The sequence below is a fragment of the Dermacentor andersoni genome, chromosome 10, assembly GCF_023375885.2.
Source record: "Dermacentor andersoni chromosome 10, qqDerAnde1_hic_scaffold, whole genome shotgun sequence".
Classification (NCBI taxonomy): Eukaryota; Metazoa; Arthropoda; class Arachnida; order Ixodida; family Ixodidae; genus Dermacentor; species Dermacentor andersoni.
Genome location: NC_092823.1, coordinates 38,893,879 through 38,921,402, shown reverse-complemented (window position 1 = coordinate 38,921,402; position 27,524 = coordinate 38,893,879). Strand labels below are relative to the sequence as shown.

At 45.8% G+C, this 27,524-nt stretch overlaps 1 protein-coding gene across 1 annotated transcript; it reads left to right on the top strand.

Annotated features, from left to right (window-relative positions):
- Window positions 1-1,216: 1,216 nt before the first annotated feature.
- Window positions 1,217-18,772, top strand: LOC129381863 (b(0,+)-type amino acid transporter 1-like). Its single transcript, XM_055065071.1, has 7 exons — window positions 1,217-1,772; window positions 7,761-7,862; window positions 9,912-10,169; window positions 15,012-15,137; window positions 15,790-15,841; window positions 17,944-18,529; window positions 18,701-18,772. The coding sequence occupies exons 1-7, from the start codon at window positions 1,217-1,219 to the stop codon at window positions 18,770-18,772; spliced, it is 1,752 nt and encodes a 583-aa protein (XP_054921046.1).
- Window positions 18,773-27,524: the final 8,752 nt, after the last annotated feature.

Sequence of the window (27,524 nt, the reverse complement as noted above, 5' to 3'; positions counted from 1 at the left end):
CATCGAATACCATACCAACTGAGTTTGGACAGCAGTACGTCGTGATCAACGGAATCTAAATCTTTCTGAACGCCTAAAAAAATGCCCATTGTGTACAGTCTACCTTCTACGTTGTTTATTATCGCGTGCTTTATGTCCTGTAGTGACTGTACATTAGCAAAATTTTACGGTAACCGAACTGCGATTGAGACAAGATTTTCTTTCTCAAAAAAGCTTGTTAAACGGTCTTTGATAACGGTTTGAAACAGTTTAGATAACACGGAAAGTATAGAAATTGGCATTTATTTTTAGCGTTTCTATCTCCACCCTGTTTCATCACTGTGCACCACGAATGCACTGCATGAAGTTGTTGGATATTCAATACAAGTAGGCGCAGCTTTTTTTTGTGTCTTTATGTCGTAGTTTCCTACTATTTTATTCGTTTTAGTCGCAGATTCCTCTATATTTTCATGACTTGTTTACTGCAGGGTCCACGCACGGTCGTTTGAGAAGAGACATGGGCCTCTTCAGTGCAGTTGCTGTCGTCGTAGGCAGCTCCATTGGTAAGTGCACCAAAGCCACACTTTATCATCATCATCATCATCAGCCGGTTTTATGTCCACTGCAGGACGAAGGCCTCTCCCTGTGATCTCCGATTACCCCTGTCCCGCGCCAACCGATTCCAACTAGCGCCCGTGAATTTCCAAATTTCATCGCTCCACCTAAACTTCTGCCGTCCTCGACTGCGTTTCCCTTCTCTTGGTATCCATTCTGTAACCCTAATGGCCCAACGGTTATCTAACCGGCGCATTGTATGACCTGCCCAGCTCCATTCTTTTCTCTTTGTGTCAATTGGAATATCGTCTGTACCCTTTTGCTCTCTGATCCAAACCGCTCTTTTTCTCTCTCTTAACGTTATGCCTAGCATGCTTCGTTCCATCGCTCTTGACTATATATATTGTGCGACCTCATGAAGAAGCCGGAGGGAGCGGATGCACATCACGTCGGCTCCGTATTCCACGAATGTTCTTGTAGCGCAAATCGCCAAAAAGCCACCCGCTATTGCACGCCAACGGACTCAGCTCGTTCCCAGGAACAAGTGGATACCGAAAACCAGGTGGGATTCCCATTTTTCAAGCCTCTACGACAATATTTTGGCCGGACCTCGTAGCGGGAGAGCCGCGAGGCCACGCGCCGGAGCCGGCTTCCTCAACAATTGCCGATCATTTTCTCAATGATGGAAGTCACCGTAGAGGGGTGCAGCATATCCCAGGAAGAAGTGGATACAAGCAAGGGATGGAAGGAGGTCAGACACAGAAGATCAGACCGGCGAACCTCCCAACATCGCGAGAGCACCTTGTCGCCGACGCGGCTCGACAAGCGCAACAATAACCCATGGAAAGGCAGGCTAGAGCAAATACGCAAGGCAAGCAGAATGCCACATTTGCCAAGAGGGGATTACAAGATTGTGATCAGACCGCGTGGAGGACTCAAGATATCCGAGCACGGTATAGTTCCCCTCACAGTTGCGGTACAAGATGCGGCAGGCATTCCTCGAGACGAAAGGGAGGAGGACATTGTCTGCCCCAACAATTATCAAAATATCCTCATCGTCAGTACATCGGATCAAGAGCGTGCAAACAAATATCAGGAAGTAGCACGTATCAAGATTCAAGACACGTTTTACGAGGCCAATGCTTACGAGACAGCGCCTGACATGACGGCCAAAGGAGTCATCAGAGGAATCCCACTCGACGAGGGCCCAAGAGACATCACAGCAGCGGTGGTTACGAGTAAAAACCCAACGGCGATAGCAGCAAAGAGACTGAGTAATACTACCACAGTGATTGTGCTCTTTGAAGGACACAAAGTGCCCGCGTACGTCCGATACAGGGCAGCGCTACTCCCTTGCTCCCTGTACAGGAAACAAGTGGATTTCTGTCATCAGTGCAACAGACTTGGACACAGAGGAGATGTATGTCCCAACCCTGACAACAAGATTTGTGCGGGATGTGCAACATCAAACCCAGATAAAGACCACAGGTGCCAACCTAAATGTCAGTTATGCGGCGAGGACCATCCGACCGCAGACAAGACGTGCAAAGCCAAATTCAAAAAACCCTTCATCGTTAAACAGAGACAATGGCACAGACTGCAACGAGAACGACAAGAAGAACATGAAGCCGCTATCTCAACAGAAGACAGAGCAGAGTCTCGCGGAACGCCTGGCCTCCTAAACGCCAGGGAACGACGCTCCAGATCGAGAACAAGGTCTCCATCCACCACCAGATCATTATCCCGGTCCGGCTCCAGGCAACCGGGGACACGATCCCGATCCAGGTCCAGAACTAGGCCATCCTCTTCAGCAAACCAGACTAACACGGTGAGCTGGGCAGACGTGGTCGATGGCGTGCGCCCGGGTGCTGGTGGGGAGACTGCCATTAATAACGAGATCAAGCAACTAAAACACGAGAACGTGCAGTTGAGGATTTTGCTAGCACGTATGAGCGATGAAATCAAAATTCTGAAGGAAGGAAAAAGCCAAATAAATCCGGTAACTCCCACTCCACACGCGAGCACGAAAGAGCCATCTGAAATCCCGGACAATAAGATGGACGAAGGGGATGACCCCCCTCCACTCAAACGCAAGGCCCAAGCCATCAGTGATAAACAAGATACCGCAGTGGTAGATAAAGCATTAGCCGATATTCAAAAGACCCTAGCAGAAATACAAAAGTCAAATGAAAAACGGGACGAATTGATGAATCAAATGGCTAAGGCAATAGCAGCAATTATGAGTAGATTAGACATCCTAGAGGCAAACCAGTCACCAGGTAACGGACTCCCCTCCGTTGCCTCCGAACCATCACAATCATTACCCACTTCACAACCACATAACTATATAAGATCAGCTTCTCTGCAACCTCCCGTCTCCCTCCCATGGTCGCACCCGAAATGAAGCGCGCTAAAAAAGGGTTCAGGATATGGCAGTGGAATTGTAGAAGTTACGAAAACAAAAAGTCAGTTTTGCAGCAGTATTTAACAAGACGTCATAATTCTGCAGGAAACACACGGTATTGCAAAGCTAGCAGGATACAGATCTTTTGGCTATGCCGAAGGGGACACAAGGGCATTAACTACGCTGGTAAAAAGAAACATAACTTGCGTGCAGCACAACACAGGCATAACGCACATTGACAATATTCTATTGGAACTCATCCCACAAAAAAAGACAGGACGTAGCTTATTTATTCTCAACATTTATAGCAACCCCATGCTACATAAACACAAATTCAAGAACCTATTCCAGAAAACACTCAGACTTGCTGGAGAAAATCCGGTAGTTATAGGAGGAGACTTTAATGCCCCGCACACCACGTGGGGATACTTATATACCAGAGCAAAAGGAAGGGACTTATGGAACGACTCGCAAGAATTAGGCCTCACGCTCGTCACAGAACCCGCCACTCCGACCAGAGTAGGCACGGCGCTAAACAGGGACACAACCCCAGACCTAACCTTTACCAGGAATATTGAAAAGGCGACGTGGCACAACACACTGGAAGATTTGGGTAGTGACCACCGCATATTGGAGTTACACGTCAGAGAAGGGCCGAATAGACCCAAGGAACGACAGATAAAATTAGTAGACTGGGAACTATTTCGTAGAACGCGAGAGACGAAACAGCAACGATCAATCGCAGACATAGAACAATGGACTAAGGAGCTCAGTGATGACGTCAAAGCTGCCACAAAAATAGCACCACCTGAATCTAACTTGGATAAATGCGACAGCAGACTTCTCCACATGTGGGAAGCTAAGCACTCGCTTCAGAATAGACTTAGCGGTCAGAAGCATAACAGAAAGTTAAGAAAGCGCATAGCACTCCTCAACAAAAAAATAGAAGAACATGCTAAGCAATTGACCAAACAACAATGGGACGAGATATGTAATTCCATGGACGGACAATTAAGCACCGGCAAAACCTGGCACCTGCTCAGGTTCCTGCTTGACCATGACAATAACAAGAAAAATCACATGCAAGCCATTAATAAGTTAATACACGCATATGAGGGTACAGAAGAGGAATTTCTCAATGAATTACAGCAGAAATACTTAAACCAGGCACCCCCTTGCATCTATCCTAGCTACAACGGGAATACAAACGCAAAATTAGACGAGGAACTCACGGAGGCAGAAATCCGCGCGGCCCTACAAAAGTTAAACACCAAATCCGCCCCAGGCCCGGACGGTATAACCAACAAGACTCTCAGGAACCTCGATGATGAATCGATAGCCAAACTAACAGAATACATAAACGAGTGTTGGGTAAAGGGAGAAGTGCCAGCTCAATGGAAGAAAGCGACGATAACGCTTATTCCAAAACCTGGTAAGAAGCTTGAGATCGACAACCTCAGACCAATCTCCCTAACATCCTGCGTCGGAAAATTAATGGAACATGTAATTTTAAACAGAGTAGACAACTTCTTAGAGGATAATAACATATACCCAGATACAATCATAGGATTTCGCAAAAATCTTTCGACACAAGATGCTATGCTCCAACTTAAGCATCAGATAATCGATTATAAAACGCGCTCGACAAGGGCCATCTTGGGCCTTGATCTTAAAAAAGCTTTCGATAATGCCAACCACGCAACCATATTGGAAAACATCGAACGAATAGGACTAGGGCAACGGACGTATAACTACATCAAGAGCTTCCTATCAGATAGGAAAGCAGTCATCTCCGTCGGAGGGCTCAAGTCGCCCGAGATCGACATAGGGGGGGCCGGCACGCCGCAAGGCGCTGTTATCTCGCCGATGCTGTTTAATCTCGTCTTGATGGGACTCCCCGAAAAATTAAATCACATAGAGTCCCTGAATCACACAATCTACGCGGACGATATTACTATCTGGACCTGTGACGGCAGCGACGGATCAATAGAACAACGACTCCAGACTGCAATTAACACAGTAGAGGAACACCTCATAGGAACAGGCCTCACATGCTCTGCAGAGAAATCTGAACTTCTATTGTACCGCCCCACACTTAGAGGCAGGCCTCCCAAAGGATACGACAGAAACAAGGCTCATGAGGAAATCAAGCTACACACCAAGAACGGGCGGCATATCCCAATAGTCAACCAGCTCAAAGTGCTGGGTCTGGTAATCGAGAACAAAGGCACAAATAGGGAAACCGTAAAGAAGTTAGACACAAAGGTAACAAACACCATGAGATTAATCAAACGAATTACTAACAAGCACCAAGGTATGAAGGAAGAAAGTATCATACGGCTGATACAATCATTCGTAATCAGTCAGATCACATACATAGCAGCCTTCCACAATTGGTTTGCAGCTGAAAAGCGTAAAATTAACAACATGATAAAAAAAGCATACAAACTAGCACTAGGTATTCCCATCAGTACGAGCACGGATCTCTTGCTAAGGTTAGGACTCCACAACACACTGGACGAACTCATAGAAGCACAACAAACATCTCAAGCAGAGCGACTAACCAAAACCAAGACGGGACGGCATATACTAAGCAAACTAGGAATGAATTACCACAATTTATACGGGGAAAAGAGGACGATAACGAGAGAAATTCGTGACAAACTCCGAGTACCAAATATACCCAAGAACATGCATCCAGGTTACAACGACGGCAGACGCAAGAGTAGAGCAGAGAAAATTATCCGAAGCTTTGGGTCAGACGACAGAGCAACCTTCGTAGACGCTGCTGAATACCCAGACAGAAATAGCTATGTAGCAGTAATCGTAGATCACACCCAAAAACTCCTTACAAGCGTATCAGTTAATACCAAACATTCCGAGACCGCAGAGGAGGTAGCCATTGCACTAGCATTGGTCTCCACGAATGCTCAGTACATCATTAGTGATTCTCAAGCGGCCATTAGAAATTATGCAAAAGGTAGGATCTCTCCTGAGGCATGGCACATCATCAGAGTCAATGAAGCAAAGTTCTCCAATGCAGAGAAGAACGGCAGGCAATTGCTCTGGTTCCCAGCGCATACGACTTTAGACATTCCCGCAATCAACCTCAACGAGGTAGCACACCGCGAAGCTCGAGGTCTCACTCGCCGAGCTGAGCAAAGAGTGACTTCCATCGGTCAGGAGAACGCGGAGGAGGAAATCTGGAGAGAAAAAGATATATTAACAAGATTTAGCGATATTACCAAATTCTATCAAAATCGGAGGCGAGTATTACCACCGCCTCACACTAAACTGAACAGAGCTGAGTCCGTTACTTGGAGGCGACTACAAACAGAAACTTATACGAGTCCCGTGCAACTAAAAACTTTCTACCCCGATATATACGAGAGCGATATGTGCAAGCTCTGCAAGTCTGTTAGAGCCACCCTTCAACACATATTGTGGGGTTGTGAAATATACCAAAATAAAATGGCAGTCTCCCCAGAAAATCTACGGGCGCGGTGGTCGGCCGTGCTGCTCAGCTCAGAACTCCAAGACCAACTTTGGGCCGTCCAGCGAGCCAAGGAAGCCGCACGGGAGCAGCAGCTCCCAGTGGCCATCTAGGCGGCCCCAGGCCCGGGCCTCCCAATCGCCGGATTCCAAATAAAGTTATCACATCACATTCCAATGCCATACCTAAAAGTGTTTTCAAGAGTAGCCACCATCTCGCGTGAACATGTGCAACAACATTCTACACTAATATAATTTACATCCTAATAGAGAAAAGGTGTAAATGTATTTATAACTCCCATTCTTGCACCCTTGTCGGTGTGATTGTGTGAGTTATAGACACATTTACACCGTTCTTCATATATAAGGGTGTAAACAGTTTTTGCAGTTTTGCTGTTTTACAGTTACATACAGTTACAGGGTACGAATGAGCAGACCCAATGTTGTTCTAAGGAATGGCAGAGTGCCTGGCGATGGTTCTCGTCCATATCGTAAATTGCAGCTTAGTTTTCAGCGTGGATGGTAAGCACGATCAAGCTATTGTACGAGGGCGCATGAGCAATTAAACAATTATACAATCAAACATTCGTCTTGAAGTAGCTTTATTTCTACTTAAGTCAGTCGTAGGAATGTCATTATCTGTCCTGCAAAAATAAAGTGTGCGTACTGCCACTTGTACCACATAGGCCCCTGATAACTTTTCATTCGTCGATGTTATATTCATTGGCGTGGATAATCAAATTTCCTGCACACTTCATCTTAGATCTAACTAGCATTAATCTATGAGAGGGAACGTGAACACCTTTTATTATTTGAGACACTATTTGTTAATACGGCTATGGGAAGTTTGAAAACGGTTCACGCAGGCAGAAACGGCGTGGCCTAGATCGAGATATATTGAGAAGCACATAGCACGAACTATCAGGTCTACATTATCAGCAAGATCCATTTTCGCGAATTTGTATGCAAAATACGACATGTCGTTTTGGTTGCAGCTATTGTGCGAACTTTGTGGATTATTTCCGGATCTCAACGAACATTTTGTATGCATCGGTCCAAACGCTCATGCAATCGATGCAGCATTTAACCAGCGAGTACATTATTGTATCTCGTGAACATCCTCTGAAGTGAGAACTGTACGGAGTGTTTTTTCAATATAACGCTTCTGAAATAAAAAAAAATCGACTTATTTCTTTTAGGTTATTATACCCATTAAAAGATAACGTGTACATACCACATATTCGTGGGTGAGGGTTGTGGCTAGGAAAATTGTAGAATATTTATCATTGAAATAAGTATTTATGTGCCAATGCACTTGCGATCATTGCAGGTGCTGGGATTTTTATAACTCCAGGAATTGTTTACGAGGACTCTGGATCAGTGGGCGTCGACCTTATAGTATGGGTCGCAGCTGGAGTGGCCTCTCTCATTCGTAAGTGCTAATTGAGTGCTGCTTGCCATGTCGGCTCTATGATACCACAGCTCCGTACGACGGATAGACCAATAATGATGACCGCATAAGGGAAGTTTTGTCCGAAGGACGATGGATAAAAAGTAATCTTACTTATTGGAGACAGACTCATCAAAAATCTTCTTTAGAAGATAGTGCAATTCTTAGACATTAGCTGGATTGCTTTAAGACGCAAAGGATACTTGCACGGCTAATTGTACTGTCTTGTTACCTTATTAACAAAGTATATCTAATTAAGTTTTTAATAAATATATTGAAGAAGATACTGCGGTATTGAAGCCCGTGAGTAAGGAAGTTGCACTCACTTAGCAGAGATATTGCGCTAACGCACGTGTTTTGAGAAAAAGATCTCCAATCTTGCCTTGCGAAATCCATTGTATTTCATGCGACACTTATCAGCACTATGGGAGAACAAAATATTAACGGTTAACAACTGCTTGAATACATTGTTAGAGTGGTACCAACGATTTCTACACGATTGTGAAAGATTGTAGTGAACAGCTCTCATGTACAACGGTAGGGGACTTCAGTCATAAAAACGGTTACTGTACCGAGCTCCTAATAGTCATTGATAACCTTAGATTACATTTTACAATCATCGGATTTTTTGCACCTAGCATTGCTCTCCCATCACTTTATTTAAGCACACAGAAGTAACCTACCAGTGAAGGCACGATGCACGACGATTCTCAGAGCGAGAACAAATTCCTTGCTTTAAAGCTTCCTTGACGAGAGCACGGACAGCAACGAAACGTTGACCGACGGGTGTCTTCCAGGGACGAACGGCTGGCTGGAAGTGACGTCAGAACTTTAACTTCATGCCTGAAAATTGTCGTAGATGTTGCCTATACTATCGTCACACCAGATGTCTATAGAAGTTTTTACGTTCCTGTGACCTACAAGAGAGACTTTGATACTCCCGAGCGTTCCCCAACCCCGGTACTTTTTCCGCGCGTTTCCTTTCTTTTTCTGATATCATTTTAGTCTTTCTTTCCCTCTCCCCGTGTATGGTAAGTAACTGCAAGATTCTTTTCTAGTTCGCCTCTGGCTTTTACCGCCTGATTCATCTCTGTCTCTCTCTCTCTTAGCTCAGAAGTCGTGCCTGTGAGTGCAAATCCTGTTGTGCATACTTAAAAAAGACACCAGGAAATGAATACCTCCTAATACATTAAGCAATCCGAAGTATAGCTAAAATACCCATCCCTGCAAATATATAAATGCAATTGATATTAGAAACGATGTCTTTCGCTCGTGGCTATTGTTGTAGAAGTTATAACTTACCAAGTAAACACTTCAAAGCTGTCACCTTCAACATGGCTCACTAAGGACGACAACGTCATGCAGATTAATATTATCCTAATAATATATCAAAGGCGTAGCACAATGTCCAATCATATCGTTTGATGATGAACACTATATCATACAGAAAATACGTGGTGTGCATCAGAAAAAAAGGAATTCACAGCATGACTTACACAACACACTTTTCTTGATTTATTATCAGCAAGCTTTATAATTGTGACTTCTTGCGAGTTCTCTCGCACTGACCAAATGGAATTATTTGAGGAACAATTAATCAAGCAGCTAAGATGGCGATCTTGTTAGTGAGAGAATGCTGCTCCAGTCGGAGTTAGTGAGTTCAAAACCAAATGAATCACTGATGTCTACTATTCTTTAATACGTTTCCAGTATGAATTGTGATAGAGTCAAAGTGTATACTTATCTTCCGCATTATGCAAGACAAACACTTTTTTTGTATAGAAAATAACATTTAGGTATGTTTAAAATGACAGCGACAGTTTGTGGCTTCATGGTTGGAATTGGAACAAATATTTAACGTGTGAAATATATCGGCGCTTGCTTTCCTGCCAAAATTGTGTGTCTTAGTCGGGGCCTAATTGCTCGTCCTTTTGTATGCTATCCGTTTCACGGCTCTTAACCACCAGCACGAAAACGTCGAAGAAAATGGTGTCTCCGCAAGTATTTTTGTAAATGTATTTCTTTTTACAGATTGCCTCTGCTTTGCCGAACTGGGCACGATGCTGCCATCTGCTGGAGGGGTGCACGAGTATCTCAGAGCGGGCATGGACTCGACGGGACGAATTGGAGACTTCCTTTCGTTTCTCGCTGCCTGGTGCTTTTTTCTGGTGGATCCAATCGCAGTTAGCATTCAGGGACTAACGTTCACAGCGTACGCGCTCAGTTTGCCCTACGGCAACTGCACGCCACCCCACGCTGTCACCGTCCTGGTTACGATTGTTATTGTGGGTAAGGCTCCAAAGAGCGAGTGTAAACCTCGCCTATTCGAGTTCGGCAGTCGTACGGCATTCGTTTCGTCTAACCTCCTTCCCTAGTCCTTTTGTAACTGTGTACACAGTTGTTACGGTGCATTGCAATCGGGGCTGTGTGTTGTCCCGGCAGTACAAAGGGCGCACTGTGGTTTCTTGTGCGATGACGGCACCAGCAGTGCGCTGCGAGCAATAGGTGCATTTAGCGTGAGAATTTTTAATTTACTGTGCCAGGCTTTGGGCATATATAGGATAAAGCGCTGCAACGCAACTAAATTATTATAGTTCGCATGAACTTACACGTCTTAGAATCTACTCAAGCCCGAAGAAATTGCAAGAAGTCAAGCTGCAACTTCTGCGTTTCTGATCATAGAGCAATGGCGTTGACCATCTGCGTGAAGTTTTTTCTTTTTTTTTTTTGCCAACAGCAGAGTTTGCTGATCTGGGGCTCATTTGCCCGTAGCTTTCGTATGCGGACAAGCGCTTCATAGGAAATAAAATCTGGCATTACATACTTCAATATGGGTGCAGACGTTAATGCGATTAGCGCTGAAGCAAGGTATCGACACCGCGTAGGACCAACCCCGAAGCGCGTCATGTATGCGGCATGTATGCAGCCCGACTCCTCTTTCGCGCTTGTTTTTAACACTCTGTGCCATCCGGCACAGAGTCGTGTAGTGACGTGTAGTGCCTGGACCAATATATGTTTGGAGAAGAGAGAGAGAGAGAGAAAGCAAGGACTGGAAAGGCAGGGAGGTCAACCAGAAGAGTATCCGGTTTGCTACCCTACACTGGGGTGGGGGAAAGGGGAATAAAAAAGGAGAAAGGGAGAGAGTGAGCACTGAGTACGTGTGGGCGGGACACTATGCACAGAGACACTATAAACGGTCTCTTAAACCGGTGTTCCTCAAGTATTGCAGTAATGCACGATTCGCTTTTCGTGCCAGCGACGGGTGGGGCCACGGTCCGAGTATCTTTGACTCGGTGAAAGGTCGTAAGTCTAGTCGGTGCAAAGTTTCCCGCAGAGGGAGGGATGGAGAAGATGGTCCGCCATGTATATGATGCCAGTTTGGTTTCACCCAAAGCCGGAGAAATTGTTTTTTTTTTGTGTGTGATTGAAGAGACAGCGCATGCCCTGAGGCAGGCACCCAACGACCCAAGTTGCACTGAAAAGGGTCCATTGAAGAGCGGCACGTACCCTGCAGCCTTACCCAGTAGCCAAAATTTACATCGGAAAGGTTCATTCAAGTTCGGCACATACCCTGCCTCATAGAGTTTCTCACTATAACACCTAGAGGGTAATCTGGCGCCACCGTCTATGGGAGTTTCTTAAAGGGGCACTGTGCCGTCATGGGAAAGACGGTATATGTGTCTGCGAGGCTCGTGTTGACTGGTGTTGTAAGAGGCTTCGTCTAAAACGTGGATATGGCTGCGCAAATAACGTGTTCTCAAAGTAAAATCTCCATAAAATGTTTCCATTCACGCATATTACATCTTTACTCACCCGCAATGCATGACCAAGCGAAGAAAAGCAAGAACAGACGACCAACTATTTCAAAGCGAGCGCGAATCTTGTCGTCTGTCCTCCAACTTTAGCGGCCCGCTGGTACTTTTTACGTAACATGTAGTCGTACACACAATAACAAGTTCTCATAGTTAAATAAACCATGTTTTCGCGTAATAACAAAGCTAAAACAGCTTTTCACGTGCTGTTTTAGTAGAAAGTGAATCATTGTGACAGACGGAACGGTACTTGCCAAGCGCGTCTTCAAGGTGTCCTGTCTCTACGAGAACGATGCCAATCCGAAGTCACAATATACCGGCATTCCCATGCATACCAAAGCGCAGCAGCGCCAGATTTCCCTCTAGGTAATGTAGTGAGAAACTCTATGCCCTGTCGTACTTCGTTGCCTGTTTGCAAAGTTGGCATCAAAGAGGCTCATTGAACACCGGCACACACGCAGTTCCACACGCCAAGTTCCACACATCAAGTGCTGCGTACCCAGTGCCAGATACCCATGTACCCAAGTTGTTCCGACGGTTGCTTTCGAACCCGTGTCTCTCGGCACAGTAGCGCTACCCATGCGTCCACGGACGAATGGGTAGCGCATTCTTTCGTCACTAATTTGGTCACTACTTTGGTCACTGCCCAGGGACCAAAGATGGCGGGAAAACCGTTAGGGATACATTCAGGTAGTCAGCCCTCAGAAAATTCGGGAAGTACCCTAAGAATGCCAATCGCAATAAAATTGGCAGATTCCAAGCTTTCATTGACGTCTTCGCAAATGGGAAAGATAAACATGAACAACCGGGACATAATTTCGCAGGTGCCCATGGTATTACAACAATGTGACGATGACGTGATGATGACTATGGTTTAGCATCGCTGTAATAATGATGCCGGAATGGCCACCATGGAACTACGAGGGCCTGACAAGTGCGGCATGACGACAGTCGCATGACGAAGATGGCATGCCGATGTCTGCATGACTACAAAGGCGTCATGACTGCATAACAGAGGCGTGAAGAGGAGGTGGTGAGGACGGTTACACGATGGCGATGAAACTAAGACGACGGCATGTGGCAAAGGAATGACGAGGAAGAAAGGACGATGATAAAATGACGAAGAATTACGATTGAATGACGACAGTTGATTGTCTGACGACAATTGAGTGATGATGACCAAGTGACAATGGCGGATTAATGAGGGAACCACGATGGCCTCAAATCCACGTCATCGCGACGACGGATTCACAACAGTGTATGACGACGACGAGACGCCAATGATTGTATGATAACGACGGGGTGACGATTGTACGGCAATGATATTGGCGTGACTACAATGAAGTGAAGAAGACAGTATTTCACAAACAAATTAGGACAATGGAGGGGCGAAGACAGAGCGGTGGTGACGAAACAATGAATACAGAAAAGTAGTGAAGAAACATCGACAGCAGATTGACGGCGCCAAGAATAAAGATGACGGATTGCTTGCAAAGGAATGACGACGATTACGACGTGGAAAATGGAGCGCGCTTGTATTGTAGCTCGCGTCTACGCTTTCGTGGATCATGTGGCGCCTCGGCCTCTTGGATTTGCGCAGCATCCGGTACTGGCCTGCACTATACCCGGGTGGGTAATCGTGCAAGACAGCTGACAGCCCCGACGCATACCCAGTGACAAATACCCGTTGGCCCATCTCGTCGTATACGCGAATGAGAGGCAGCCTTGAAGTAACGCCTGCGCTGTGCCAAGTGGGCTGCACGAGAATCTTTTCACCTGCATCAGCCATTAAAGACGTCGCCAGGCTTCCCTGAAGTAAAATGATGGACAATTATTATGACTGTTACCACCATCGCGAAGACATACTTTCACGAAGGCGCAGAGAAGGGCAAGAGCACAACCAGAAGTGCCGCGTGTTCGCGGTCTCTGTAAGCCCACACTTGCAGTCATCATTCGGCAGGATGCACAATGTATGAAAAGCCAACAAAAAGTTACTTTCGCCAATTGCGTGCCTGTCATGCATGCATCAACAAGGGGGCAAGCATTGCTAGCAAAAGCCAGAGCAGAGCTCTCTCTGACCTCTGCACGGGCGTGATAAACATGGCTTCTTCGACAGCTGCATTGGGAAACACCGGAGGCCCAGTGTTGCCCCTGCATGGATTCAATTCTCAGCAGCAGCCCAAGGCTGTAGCTACAGATGCCGCTAAAGTGTACTCGGGATGGTTAGCACATTGTAACGGAGTGCTATTCTATCCATTTAACCACGATCGCAAGGGAGGTGTGCCTGACAGAAGTGCAGGTGTTCAGAGCTGATTAGAACGCCAACTGGCCAGCGGTTGAGATATAGAAGAGATGTTTATTGTATTGGTGGAAAGAAAAGCTATTGGATAGATGCAGCCGGGCCCGTTAGGAAACAGGCATAGGAAACATTACAGTATAAACTAGAAATAGGCAAAATGTTCGACTGCAATAAATGGTGTAAATACTGATCAGCTCATGCAGGTTAGGTGAGTATTTGTGGCGGCACTCGATGTACTCAAGCACTGTGTTCTGCAATCGCGAAAGGCCCCAGATTATTGCATTAACAATGTGGTTCAATTTATTTATAGTTATTTAGTTAGCTATTATTTTTTGTTAAGTGTTCATACGACCACTTCCCCAAAGGAGATACAAAATATTTCCGTGCACTGGACGCGCCGCGATCCGCCCACATTGTGAAACATTACCTTCTCGCAATACCAGTAGCCTTTAAATAAGTTTTGTCTTTGGGTTCAACCGCTACATATGTTTTTTTCTTATTTAAAAAAAGTATCATGACCTGTGCTACCCTAAACCAAGATTTAATTATTCTCTGATCACCGGAATCTAAAAAAAAAAAAAGCAGAATGCTTCATTCTACCACCCTGAATTTCCTTTAAGTGAATTTTCGAGCGCCTCGGAACTTGTTTATACAAATTTGACACACTTACCGACAGGGGATAGATTTAGAGATAGAAAGCTGACAGACTTCGGGAGTAAGGAGCGGCAGAGTTTCTGTGTGATCGGAGTGTTCATATGCGCAAATTGTTCTTCCCGGTAACTACACATACGGACAAAAAGAACCGCTGTACTTCGCAAAACCTAATATCTCGCATTGCTTCTCAGTGCCATCGAAAACATTGCCGTTTTTACCCAAGCGAATATTCGTACTTTCGTCACTACTGAACAGACCGTAAACAATTGTCTTTGCGTGCTTATTATCCTTTATCACACGTTCATTGACCACCTAAACAAATTATATTTGGCGAATGATAAATCTGCGGAATATCCTTGGTTTCAGAACTTGCAGCAGTGGTTAATACGTTTTCATTGAAAACATCCATGAAAATTCAGAACCTCCTGTTTTTGGTGAAGCTTGGAGTGCTTCTTGCTATCATCGCTACTGGCACGGTGTGGTGCCTGAAAGGTGAGTTTTTTTTTTTTTCACCGTAGCTGTCCATCTGAGTAGCATTGTTTGAAAATTGCGGACGTGGCAAATAGTAGCAATGAGGGTGCGATAGAAATAACCAAATAACAATACAGTCGCTCTAATAAATGTTGTATGCAAAGCAGTATCGTATAAAATATTGGAGTGTTCTTGGTCCTGTGGTGCTCGCAAAGTGGACCAAACTTAATTTTTTTTTTGTGACCGATGGCCCCAATGTGCGACGGCGACTGAAGTTATGATATGCAGCAGTTTACGTATTGGAGGATTGCACTGAAAATAATGAGCCGTTACTTTTTGTACGCAATGGTAAAAGCGCACAAGGAATAGTGCATTACGCTGCGTGGCGCCATCTATTCTGCAATTACGAATGACCATTTCACATAAAGAGATTACGCAATCTAGCCACCGGTACACTAAACAAGATAACAGCAAAAGATATCTCGTTTCGTCAGTGTGTGGTGGTAGAACTCCTCTTGAAAGGCCTAGTTTCAGACGAACTGTTTCAAAGAGCTAGACTTCAGCTTGCGCATGGCGAAGTGAGAATGAACTTGAAGAACGCAAGGAGAAGGGTCCGCCATATTAAAGAGAGCGAGAAGACCACTGAAAACCGGCATTGGTCGCACTCGGACAGGCGTGACAGAATCCAACAAAGAGACCGGCGATACACTGTCCAAAGGAGACAGGTGAGTTCTAAATGGCTCAATACCGAGCATGCTTAAAACAGGGCACATCGCGCAGCAGGAGAAGACAGAAATCTTTGTTTACCAGCAAATAAGTGCTGAACAATGCGTTAAAACACTCAAGAATGTACGTCGCTGATTTCGCGATTTGTGATCGGCATAGGAACATGTTGAGCCTCCTGCACGACTAATGCGCCCTCACACTTATCACCTGGTGGTGTTGTGGCGTCCCAAAACAGCCATGCGCATTCCTTGGGTGCTCCCCACGAGGCAACCACTTCATCAGCGCCCGCCTAGACCCCGTCACCGACTGTGACGCGTAAACAAAGAAACTCACCACCTAGGTGACAACAACCGTAGTCATCCGTGAAAGCGGTAACGACCGCGAAGGCCGGTCTCATGACCCTGAAACGCACACCGTCACGGAGAGCAAGGAGCCAGTGTCGACGGCTTTCGTGAAAAGAGCGTGAACCCCTGTTTCCAGATTGCCTCATCATTATTTCGTAAGCGGGTTCAAAGAGTAGATTGACATCAGAGGCGGAGTGAAGCAAGGTGGTGCGACTATTGATGGGGGTTTTGCGAGGAGTTCGACCGCTATCATTGGATGAAACACACTCATCAGACTCTCTCGTCTGCTTATTTAGGGTAACGGACTGTTTTAAAAGCGGACAGCTTTGGTGTAGCGATGTGTGTGCTGGCATGCACGTGCTCAAACGTGTAGTAAGCCCGTGCATTTTAAAGTGCTCCTACATGGGGTTTCTTCCCACATTTGGAGCCGGTTGTGTAAATATGTAACATGAACCAGTTTCTCTTTTCCTTCAAACTCCCGGCCTCACCTCCTCACCAACACGTAACTCTCGGCGATAGACACGGACGATGGCGTGGGTCGGCTTAGGCAGCTTAGCGCGACGCCCCGGTGTAGTGCAGGCCACCTACCGTGCTTTAGGCGCCCCGGCGGCGTAGGCAAGCGACCCTGATAGCGACTCCCGAGTCCGAACCACGGACCCCAGAACCAGGGCCCACCAGTGGGAAGCGGATTACTCTTACACCCGCCTCAAAAAAGGATCAAATGCGAGGCTAGCAATACAGCACGCCAGCGGCGATCCGTGCAGCTCGAGGTCGCCGTCTCTGCAAAGCTGAAACAGAGTTCTGTGCGAGGATTATTTTTGAGCTTTCCGGTAGGAGTCTAAAAAATAAAGTGGCAACGTTTCCCTGTCAATACCGCAGCGTAACCCTAAGGGAAAAGTTGCTCATTACTTTCAGTGCGACCCTCATAACTTCTGTATTTTAAGATATTCGAGCCTACGAATGACCTGAGAATAATGAAGCAGGTATTGGTACGTCTTTCCAAACAATTTCGAAGCCCCCCGACATATTTCTCATTAAGCCAAAGTAAGCATGTACAAAATAGACATGTTTATTGATGCATGGTAGAGTTCCACGCAAATTGTGCGTAATTAATGCACGTGCGTATTAGGCCTCACGTACTTAATGAAAATAATAAGGAATAGCGCATATTAAAAGCTAAAATTTACACGCCTTCGATGTTTCGTTGTATACAAACAATATCGCCATTTTCCTCTCGCGTGTTTCCCTTCTTGATAACCTGACAGTACGGGCACGGAGCACCGAAGAAAAGGCATGAAAGATGGATTAGGAATATTGTTTTAAGGCTATGATATATCGTAAAAGGCGCAAAATTTTCTTACAGTGTACTCGATTAGTAGACAACCACTAAATGGTCATTCCAAAATATAGTCGCTACGTTACGACGCACGCGTTTTCTTAACCACGCCGCGGATAACAGCCCGCGGGCTTTCTCTTCAGAATGTGATTCGGCTTGACCCAATATTTTTTTTTCTTCTTCTCGTATTAGCCCCCTACCTGCTTCGAAAGTTCACTTTTGGCACAAGGGCTCCAACTGTGACTGTTCTGCAAGCCTTTGTCGTCGCTATGTACACTGGGTCCGGAGGGTAAAGAAACGTTCCCATGTCTCTCCTAGTTCTTTACCTTTCTTTTTTTTTTGCGCTTAGCATTGCGTTAAAATACGCTACCACGTAATGGTGTTCTGAAGCCTGCGTTTCTTCTCTTTCTGCGCGCGCCAGTTCCATGATCACCTGCATGGCGGAAGAGATGTCCAACCCTTCCCGGATAATACCGAGGTCTCTGCTGGGCGGTGTCTTCTTGGTAACCGCTTTGCAACTTCTCACAAATGGAGCGTACTTCGTCGTCCTGAACCACGAGTCATTCGCCGCGTCGGAGGCGACTGCCGTCACCTTCGGGCGCGCAGCCTGGGGCCAAGCGGGCGAGTGGCTGGTGCCAATCGCTGTCTGCGTCAGCACCTTTGGAACAATGAGTGCCTCTTCGTTCAGCAACAGCCGACTCATCATGGCGGCGGCGCGCAGCAGACACTTGCCCGCGCCCTTCGGCCTCATCACACTGCACTCGTCACTTCCGGTTATAGCGATAGCGTTCAGAACTTGCCTAGCCGTGGTGATAACCGTCTTTGGGTCGGTCGGTTTGTTAGCCAAGTGCGCTATGGTAATAGTGTCCACCATAAACGTGCTCGTCATGTTCGCGCTGCTGAGGCTTCGAGAAGCGATGAAAGGCCGCGTGAGGGCAGTAAAGGTGCCCACTTTCTTAGTACTGGTCAACATTGCGATCGAGTTGTCCATGGCCCTGACGCCGTTTGTTGGCGGCGCTGGCGTTCCGCTATGCCTATCGACGCTCGGGAGCATTTTGATTGGTTTTCCCGCCTACGTGCTTGTGAAACATTCTTACAAAAGCCGTCTTGCGGCGTCTTGTTACAAGACTCTACAAAAACTGCTTCTGTGTGTACCGTGCGCTGATGCTCTCCCTCAGAATGAGGACAGTCATCGGGAGCTTTTAGGTCCTCGTAGAGAGGCAAAGGATGATCGCTACGATTTCACGTAGTGCGGTGAAGCGCCACGCTAGGTCAAGTGGATGTGCAGGAGGGGCTACAAACTGTAACTCATTGAAAAAAAGCACAGTAATATGATTTGTTTGCTTTAGCTGCACCAAATTTTCAAATATTGCCTATTTCGGTTCCAAAATTCTAACCATTGATCTTAAGTACTGGATGAGCCCGCCATTACTTCTACGATAGCTCAATATGCTTGACTGATTAATTAACATAAATATGCTCATTGCATTTTTATTATTTACTTTACAGCACACACTTCAACCTACTAATCGCAGCTAGCGATTTGCAAAGTATATCGACTTGGAACAAATTCTAAGGACTACACCGGTTTCGAGATATCCGCCGTCAAACTTTGAATAATAACGCACTGTTGGTCAACTTTTTTTTACGAAGGCACTGCTGTATGCATTTCAGCACAAAGATACATGGAATACCAATGCATTTCGTCGGAAATTTTGAAAATTTATGTCTCGGAACTTATATAGTCTTGAGAACTCGTTCCATATAAGTGCATACGCTTTGCGAACTCACGGAAGCCGAATAACTGGCCATCGCGTTACCATCCACGAAGGCCAGCAGGCAAACAAACCACTGACAATCCACACGGATTGCCAGCAGGCCTGTCGCAGCTTCCAACAGGGAAGAATCAGAAGACCTGCTGCACACGTCCTAGCCCAAATACCCCAGTAGGGCACGAAGAACCTCACCACCCAATCACCTGGATACTGGGCGATGCTGGCATGACGGGTAACCTACAAGCCGGCCGAGCCACTCGACGCTTCGTAAATAACGGAGCACTCATCACGCCAACTGGAGAAGACCCGGACCCAGTCGACGTCGAGTATATAGCCATTCTGAACTATCACACAGGGTGTCGCTTGCGAGATCCCCAACGCCATCGAGGCCTAAAAATGGAGGCTGCCGCTGCTAGGTGCTGGGGCAGGCTCCAGACGGGCACTAACACGAACCTACACGTATTACATCACATACAACTCACAGTATAAGAGTTACGGAATACTTAGGAAAGCGTAGCAGATGGCGGCAGAAAGTTAGGTGGGCGGATGGGATTAAGAAGTTTGCCGGGACAACATGGCCACAATTAGTACATAACCGGGGTAGTTGGAAAAGTATGGTAGAGGCCTTTGCCCTGCAGTGGGCATAACCAGGTTGATGATGATGACACCTCACAGGCTACAGGGACGAATGCCCATGGTGCGGGCCCACACCAACCTTATGCCACATTACGTGGGAGTGCACGCTACACAACATAGAACACCGCGACACGAACACCACGAGGAAGCAATGGGGGGCAGTGCTGTCCAGCTCTGCCCTCAATGACCAGCTCAAGCTGATCCACATAGCGGAGATGGCAAGAGCTAGCGGAACCCTGTACTTGGGGTCCTGACCATTAGCGATGCCTCCTTCTGGCGCCACCCACAAATACTCTGATTGTTCTCTCGATGAAGGCATCTCTCTCTCTGTTTCTTGCAAACGTATGGGCCATAATTCAAAATTTGAAATATGTGTCATAACGTAAATAATTAACAAGTTAATATGTGTGATTATGGTAATTATTAATTCACAATTATTATTCCTCATAGGGGCCACCTCATCGAATAATTCATATCAAGGGTTAGAAGTGTCCTTTGGGCCACATACATTTTCTTTGTTTAATTTGGTGCAGGTAAAGAAACACGCCTGGTATACAATGCAACCACTCAATGCAAGGTAACCAACCAAATGCTGGGATTCTTGCTTTGGTTTCATTTTCATTACGGAAAAAAAAAACAGCACGAGAAAAGGACAAGTGATAGGGCAAGGGCATATTGCCGTCCTCCTCGCTAGTCCTGTTTATCGCGCCGTGTATTTAACTTCTATTCCTTTTTGGGGATACCTCACCAACTAGCTTACGTTTGTACTCCGTTCTACTTCAGTGATTTTGTTTGATTTATTTGGCTTTTAATCGGAAATTTAGGAACGAATTTGGCAACTATGAGGAGAAACGAGGTCATTTTTTTGTGTGTGTGTGCCTTTGTTTCCGCCTGTGTCATTTATAACCGCCAGTTACTCGCGTAATGCTTGCAAGTGTGAGTGTTTGTGCACACAAATAACAATTTTTTTAGTTTTCTTTCATTGGCATTGTTAACCGCTGAATGAGTGATTTGTGCCATCTGTGTGCCGGAACCTAATTGGGCTACCTGTGTTATTACTTGCACTTTTTTTGTAACTTATGAATATTATTTAGGTTTGCTTATCTCGTCATGCATTCTTCTCCCGCTTCGTTTATGTAATGCCATAAAGTGTCTGTAGTTAAAAAACAAAGAAACAAAAGATAAGAAATATTTCATTGCCAGATTCTCTATAGAAAGAATAAAGTGCTAAGGGAATAAGAGGTTGGCAACATAACTCCGGAAATAAAGCACTTTTTTCTAACATGTGGGCAAACAATGATTACACAAAAACAAGCAGCACAGAAACAGTACTTTGTATAGCTCCAGTGACGGTGTAGACACGTAGACAACTTCTGCAACAAAATCTAAAAGAAAATAAGAAAATACACACGAACGAAGCGGCGCTTTCTAGAGTTTCCGTGAACTACACAAAGCAAAAGAGCACGAAGAACTTCGTAATTCCGTTACAAGAAATTGATCCGTCCAGGTCTATCAAGAATACGCAACCCACACAGAGAGATAAGCCCAGACCACACGTACGCTTGCGAACACACGCGAGCTCGCGTCTGCGTGCCCACGCATGCGCACACGGTGCAGAACGGCTAGTGTGCGTCCAAAGGCGGCATGATCCCGTTGAACAACTCCCTTATCACGCTCTCGGCCTGCTTCGCGTCGGCGCGTCTTACTAGCCCTTGGCCAGCGTGGCTACGCAGCTACGGCGCAGTAGTAGCATAGAGGAACACAGTTAATGACAAGAGCGGACACTCGAGCCATTTCCCCGGCGAGTTGAGAAGCTGCGCCGATTACGCTAGATCGCAGAGCACATCGAGAAGAAATGTGGCTGTGGCTGCGGCCGTGGCTAGCAGCTTGACAGACGGCACGATACAACACGTTCGAAGCCGAGTGAAGCTCCGTCGCCGGGCCCCTGGCGTCGGTATTGTGTAAGATGCGCCTGGGGATAGTTGTTGGGTTCTTCTGCCAGCGTCTGACGCGATTGCTTCGTCGCCGTTTCATGGTAAGCCCGCAGGTAGTTCTTTTGCACGTTGTCAAAGACTTCTCTTAGTATTTCGTTACGCCACTGTTAAGCCGCATCAGCGAGTGACGGAGGGGAGCGTAGCCGCGTCGAAGCAATGAACAGCTACTGCCCATTTGCAACGTTGAATTTCATTTCGCATTCTTTCTTTTTTTTTTATCATGCGCAGAAATGAGTGATGATGCTAGTGATAACAGCAACACGGCAGCCTCCGAGCTGCGAGGCACGTTCGAGACAGTGACAAAGTTCGAAAATAAGATGGTTCGTTAAGAAATGCTGCCTGTGAACACATGCCGTTCGGTGCAAAGAGCTTTAGGTTGATTTATTCAAGAAGGCTACGTGCAACGGCTTCTGATAAAGTACGGTGCGCTCCCGTTTAGCGGAAGAATATACGGCTATTTCTAAAGTCACACACGTGCAATATTTGCAGCGTGGCAATAATGCGCACTCCCTCAAACTACGTAGCAGCCTACGTGCGCTCCCGCGTTGTTGGGTGTTTCGCATTGCTCTGGGGACACGTGCTTTCACGTTTTAACTATGTGTGGAGTGCTTGGCGCAGAAAGTTTGTTTCTTGGCATTTATAACAGTGCATCCTTGACCGTGGATCAGAAAAAAATGTGCATTACACGAAGAAAACTATTATCTCCATTCAAAAGGTTTGAAGCCACCAGTACTGCTTACCTTCTGCCCGTCATTCCACGCATTGCAGGAATCTCCACTATTCCTTCCTCAAACTACACTCTACAGTCGAAGCACATCATGCATATTTAAGGGCAGCTTTTAGAGTATCACAAGGCGATTGCAAGGCTTCAAAGACAGCAGATAAAGACCCACAACAGAGTCAATGTGCTTAGAGAGAGAGAGAGAGATGGCAAGAAGAAAAGGCAGGGAGGTTAACCAGACTGAGTCCAGTTTGCTACCCTACACGTGCGGAGGGGAATGGGGAGGGAAAGAGAGAGAGAGAACTTGGGTGTAGACTGTCTACAGTCGGGCACTCAAGTCTGTTGCCTTCAGGTAGTGAAAAAGCGCTCGAACTGCCTTCTGCCCTAATGAACTGTGAGGCCAGGTTCCCAAGATCTTCGCTTCCGTAAATGGCCTGTCATCTAGTCTATTCAAGGCACACTTAATTGACTGAGATGCCAATAGCTTGTAGTTGTTTAATGAGGGGCTCACTGGATTAAACATTCGAGATGAGAAAGTTACTACCTGCCCAATTATTTTTGCAGCCATTTAATTTTGGAGCACAACCATTCACTTAGTTTTAATAACTTAATTCAGCTTCCTTCGTAGAAATACAAGAAAAAAGCGTCATCTTTTTCCTTCTCAAACAATGCCATTTTGAGTAAATTAACTGCTGGCTTTCCTGTGTAGTACTTTTTTTCTTCAATCTCTGGATAGTCGCAACACGTCTTGTGTGTGTTACGCTTGTGCAAAATTTATTGACATCACGCCATTTATTTCCGACTATTCTCCATTGCTTGAATTTTGCAGTTCCTTCCCGTTTTCATGTGTCTGCCAATTTGTTCACAACCTTGCTGAATTAAATTGTCTGCTATTTTCGTGTTCTTGGCTGTCAACCTAACGGATTGATATTGAAGGAACGTGGCACATTTCTTTACGATACTCAGTTTGGTGTGACTTATTAGAAGCCCAACATCACAAATGATAAAGTTTTACTTCCTTTATACCAACAGTTGACATTACTGTTGCGCTAAGTTGCAGCTTGAAACATAACGAATATGAATTTAAATAAGACAAAGTGAAACACCTCTGTGTGCGCGTCGTCGCAACATATAAACAGCGCTACAAGAACCTGCATGAAACCACTCGATTTATGCAACGTTACTGCTCTCTCTCTCTCTCTCTCTCTCTCTCTCTCTCTCTCTCTCTCTCTCTCTCTCTCTCTCTCTCTCTCTCTCACACACACACACACACACACACACACACACACACACACACACACACACACACACACACACACACACACACACACACACACACACACACACACACACACACACACACACACACACACACACACACACACACACACACACACACACACACACACACACACACACACACACACACACACACACACACACACACACACACACACACACACACACACACACACACACACACACACACACACACACACACACACACACACACACACACACACACACACACACACACACACACACACACACACACACACACACACACACACACACACACACACACACACACACACACACACACACACACACACACACACACACACACACACACACACACACACACACACACACACACACACACACACACACACACACACACACACACACACACACACACACACACACACACACACACACACACACACACACACACACACACACACACACACACACACACACACACACACACACACACACACACACACAAAATGCAGTCCATGGCCTCCGAGATTCGGCGGCGTGCGGCGACCATCTCAGAGGCTGGTGCGTTTCGCCGATCCCGCTAGGTGCGGTGAGAGCCAACGGGAGTGTCCACTCTTGAAGAGCTGCTATCCGGCAGTGCTCGGTGTCCGTTCGTCTACGCGTCGCGCCGAAACGAAAAAATTCCGTCTCCAATTTCTCGCGAATGATCTGTAGCTCTCGATCTAATGTAGGTGTCTTGGAAAAGAAATATGCTGAAATTGGCGGCAAGGATGACCCTATCATTCCGCCGAGTTTTATTTACTTGTGAAAATTAGTTGACAGTGAAGTTGTAAACGTTACAGAATTCCCGTCTGCTGTCAATACCTGGCCGTCTACGGAGGGAGTACGGTTGCTGAAAACGGCTGTAACTATTATGTTGTCGAAAATATCCTAAAACAAACCATACCGAAATTGGCCGCTAAGAGGACTCTATTATTTCGCCGAGTTTCACATACTTATCCCAATTACGTAGTTCACAGTGAAGTTGCAAATATTGTGGAATTCCCCTTCTGCCATCCGGCGGTACTTGCAGACTTGGCTACTTCTTAAAAGAATAGGAATAAATCACTCCGAAGTCAAAATATGTGCTCGTTGTTTGTGTCCTTCAATAATCATAATGATGATGATAATATTAATAATACTACAAATAGCTATATATACATATAGATGCGTTGATTGAGATAAAACATATCACAGCTTCGCTGCTCGTCCTTCTTCACAGAGTGGAAGGGTTGATGAATTTTTTTCTTTCCGTTTTGCAATGATTTAACCGCTCGGGACCCGACGTGGTTGCTCAGTGGCTATGGTGTTGGGCTGCTGAGCACGAGGTCGCGGGATCGAATCCCGGCCACGGCGGCCGCATTTCGATGGGGGTGAAATGCGAAAACACCCGTGTACTTAGATTTAGGTGCACGTTAAAGAACCCCAGGTGGTCGAAATTTCCGGAGCCCTCCACTACGGCGTGCCCCATAATCAGAAGGTGGTTCTGGCACGTAAAACCCCATAATTTATTTTAACCGCTCGGAAATCAAAACAATTACGTTTATAAATATTGAAGCTACGCCGGGGTACGAACAAGTTGTTTCCTGCTAGATTTTGTGTGCTAGACTGGAAGTATATTTTCCCGCCGGGACCAATCACAAGGTCCGGCTTCCTATACATCCGGTAGATTCAAACTGTTGACGCTAGTTTTGATAGCACCGCAACTGATTCGCGCACCATACAATAGTAGTAGCAGAAGAGATCTACATAGCTAACAAGAGCGCCTAATGTCCACTGTAGAGGCCCGGCCATCTTTATTGATCTCCCGATACAGGGACCACAAAAAAGCGCCAAATAAAAGCCGCCCTGTGGAGTGAAGTGGCAGCGATATTTCTGTCCGGTGTGAAAGGTAAGCTTTCTTGAATTCTTCGCTGCTGCTTGCGAAATTCTGGCAAAATGGAACTACTCTTTTGCACAGATGGTGTCACCCCAGTGCAAAAATGGTGCAAGACGCTTCGCGAAAAATTCCGACCCTGCTACAACGAAGCGACGTCCCACAAAAGCGGAGCGGAAGCGGAAGAAGAGATCGAATGCTAGTGGCCTTTCTTCGAGCTCCTAACCTTTCTCCGCGACACAATGAAAACGAAACTAAGTTTAATGGCGTGTTATTTCGTTGCTTAAAGGGAATCTCGTGGACCTTCTCGCTAAGTCAAACTGTCCTGCTGGACGGCTGTTGGTGCGATATTCACAATTTCATAAAAGTTACGAGAGTGATAGTCACTATATAGTGTTCTTCGGACCGCCAAACTCAGACGAATTTCTCGCTTGCGTGTACATTATAAGCATGGGGAACCGTGTGTTTCCATGATTCCCAAGAAATTCGCAACACCATCTATCGGGCCTTCTAACGTGAATGGTTCCGTTTGGTGCGTCTCACTCACAGCCCAGTAGTTCTAACGAATGCCCACATTCAGTCCACTGTTACTAAAGCTACAATATTGTAAGCAGTCGCGCAGACTTTTGGAAATATCCAGAATATCGCGCCTCGTGTGGAGAATCGCATTCGACTCGGTACCCTAGGCAAATGATGGGTTTTTTTGCCACCATCCACTCTTTTAGAGTATTCAAAGTACGTTTTTTTCTCCATGATTTTATGCCTCCGTTTTAAACACCCTGTGGCAGAAGGTAGGAGATATTAGGCTTCTTTTGCCACCTGACCAAGCTTCATGAATTCAACATCAATTTTGACGATTCAAACAGTGATGAATTTCATGTATTTAGTGGTATGAACTGTTAAGGAATCAATTAACCTCAGTGGACAGGACTTGTGGCTATCGTGAGCGAAGAGCATATATTTTCTTCAAATGGTACTGTAGTATTTGTGTAGCATGCCTAAAATAGTTCCGCACATCATTTTCACATGTAAATGTTTACTCCACACTTTATATTTCCAAAAATTCAAATACTTGGGTCACGCTAACATTGCTTTTGCAACCAGTGTGAAATAGCTTATTTGAGGGATAAGAAACATCAGTCGTACTTCCGCAGTTCTAAAACATTAATTTTTGCAGTGATGGAAGACTCTTGTGCTCACTAAAATGCAGAATGCACTATTGTATGGAATGACACTGTAAACTACAGTAAAAGCAAAGAATGACACTAAAGTGTTATGGGTCTGCATCTGTCCTGTTTTATTGATATCTTTGAGTAAGCACTTCAGGCAAGGAGCAGTTGTACAAATTAGTGAATGCACGTTATTTTCACATTGCTTTTATCATTATTTGAAGTATATGCCGTCAAAAATATGTACAACGAACATTTCTTCAAATGCACCAGAGCATCAGGCAACTTCCTAACGCTCAGCCAACAGGACGACCTGGAGGAAGGGCCCACTGCTGCAGAGCTTTCTGACGAAATTTGTCACTTCGGCATTACCAAGTACGTGCCAGTTCACGTGTTAGAGGAGCAGGAGGAGGAGGTGGTGCTGACAGAGTTGTCAGTACCCATGCTCTGAGCAAGTTTTCATGTGTTCAATTTGCGCTATAAATGCACATTGTTTACTTTTTGACCA

Coding starts and splice junctions, on each gene's coding strand:
- LOC129381863 (XM_055065071.1), top strand. CDS start 1,217: ATGGAAGTCACCGTAGAGGGGTGCAGCATATCCCAGGAAGAAGTGGAT. Junction 1,773..7,760: donor CACAGCAGCGGTGGTTACGA/GTAAAAACCCAA, acceptor CGATCATTGCAG/GTGCTGGGATTTTTATAACT. Junction 15,138..15,789: donor CACGGTGTGGTGCCTGAAAG/GTGAGTTTTTTT, acceptor GCACTCGGACAG/GCGTGACAGAATCCAACAAA.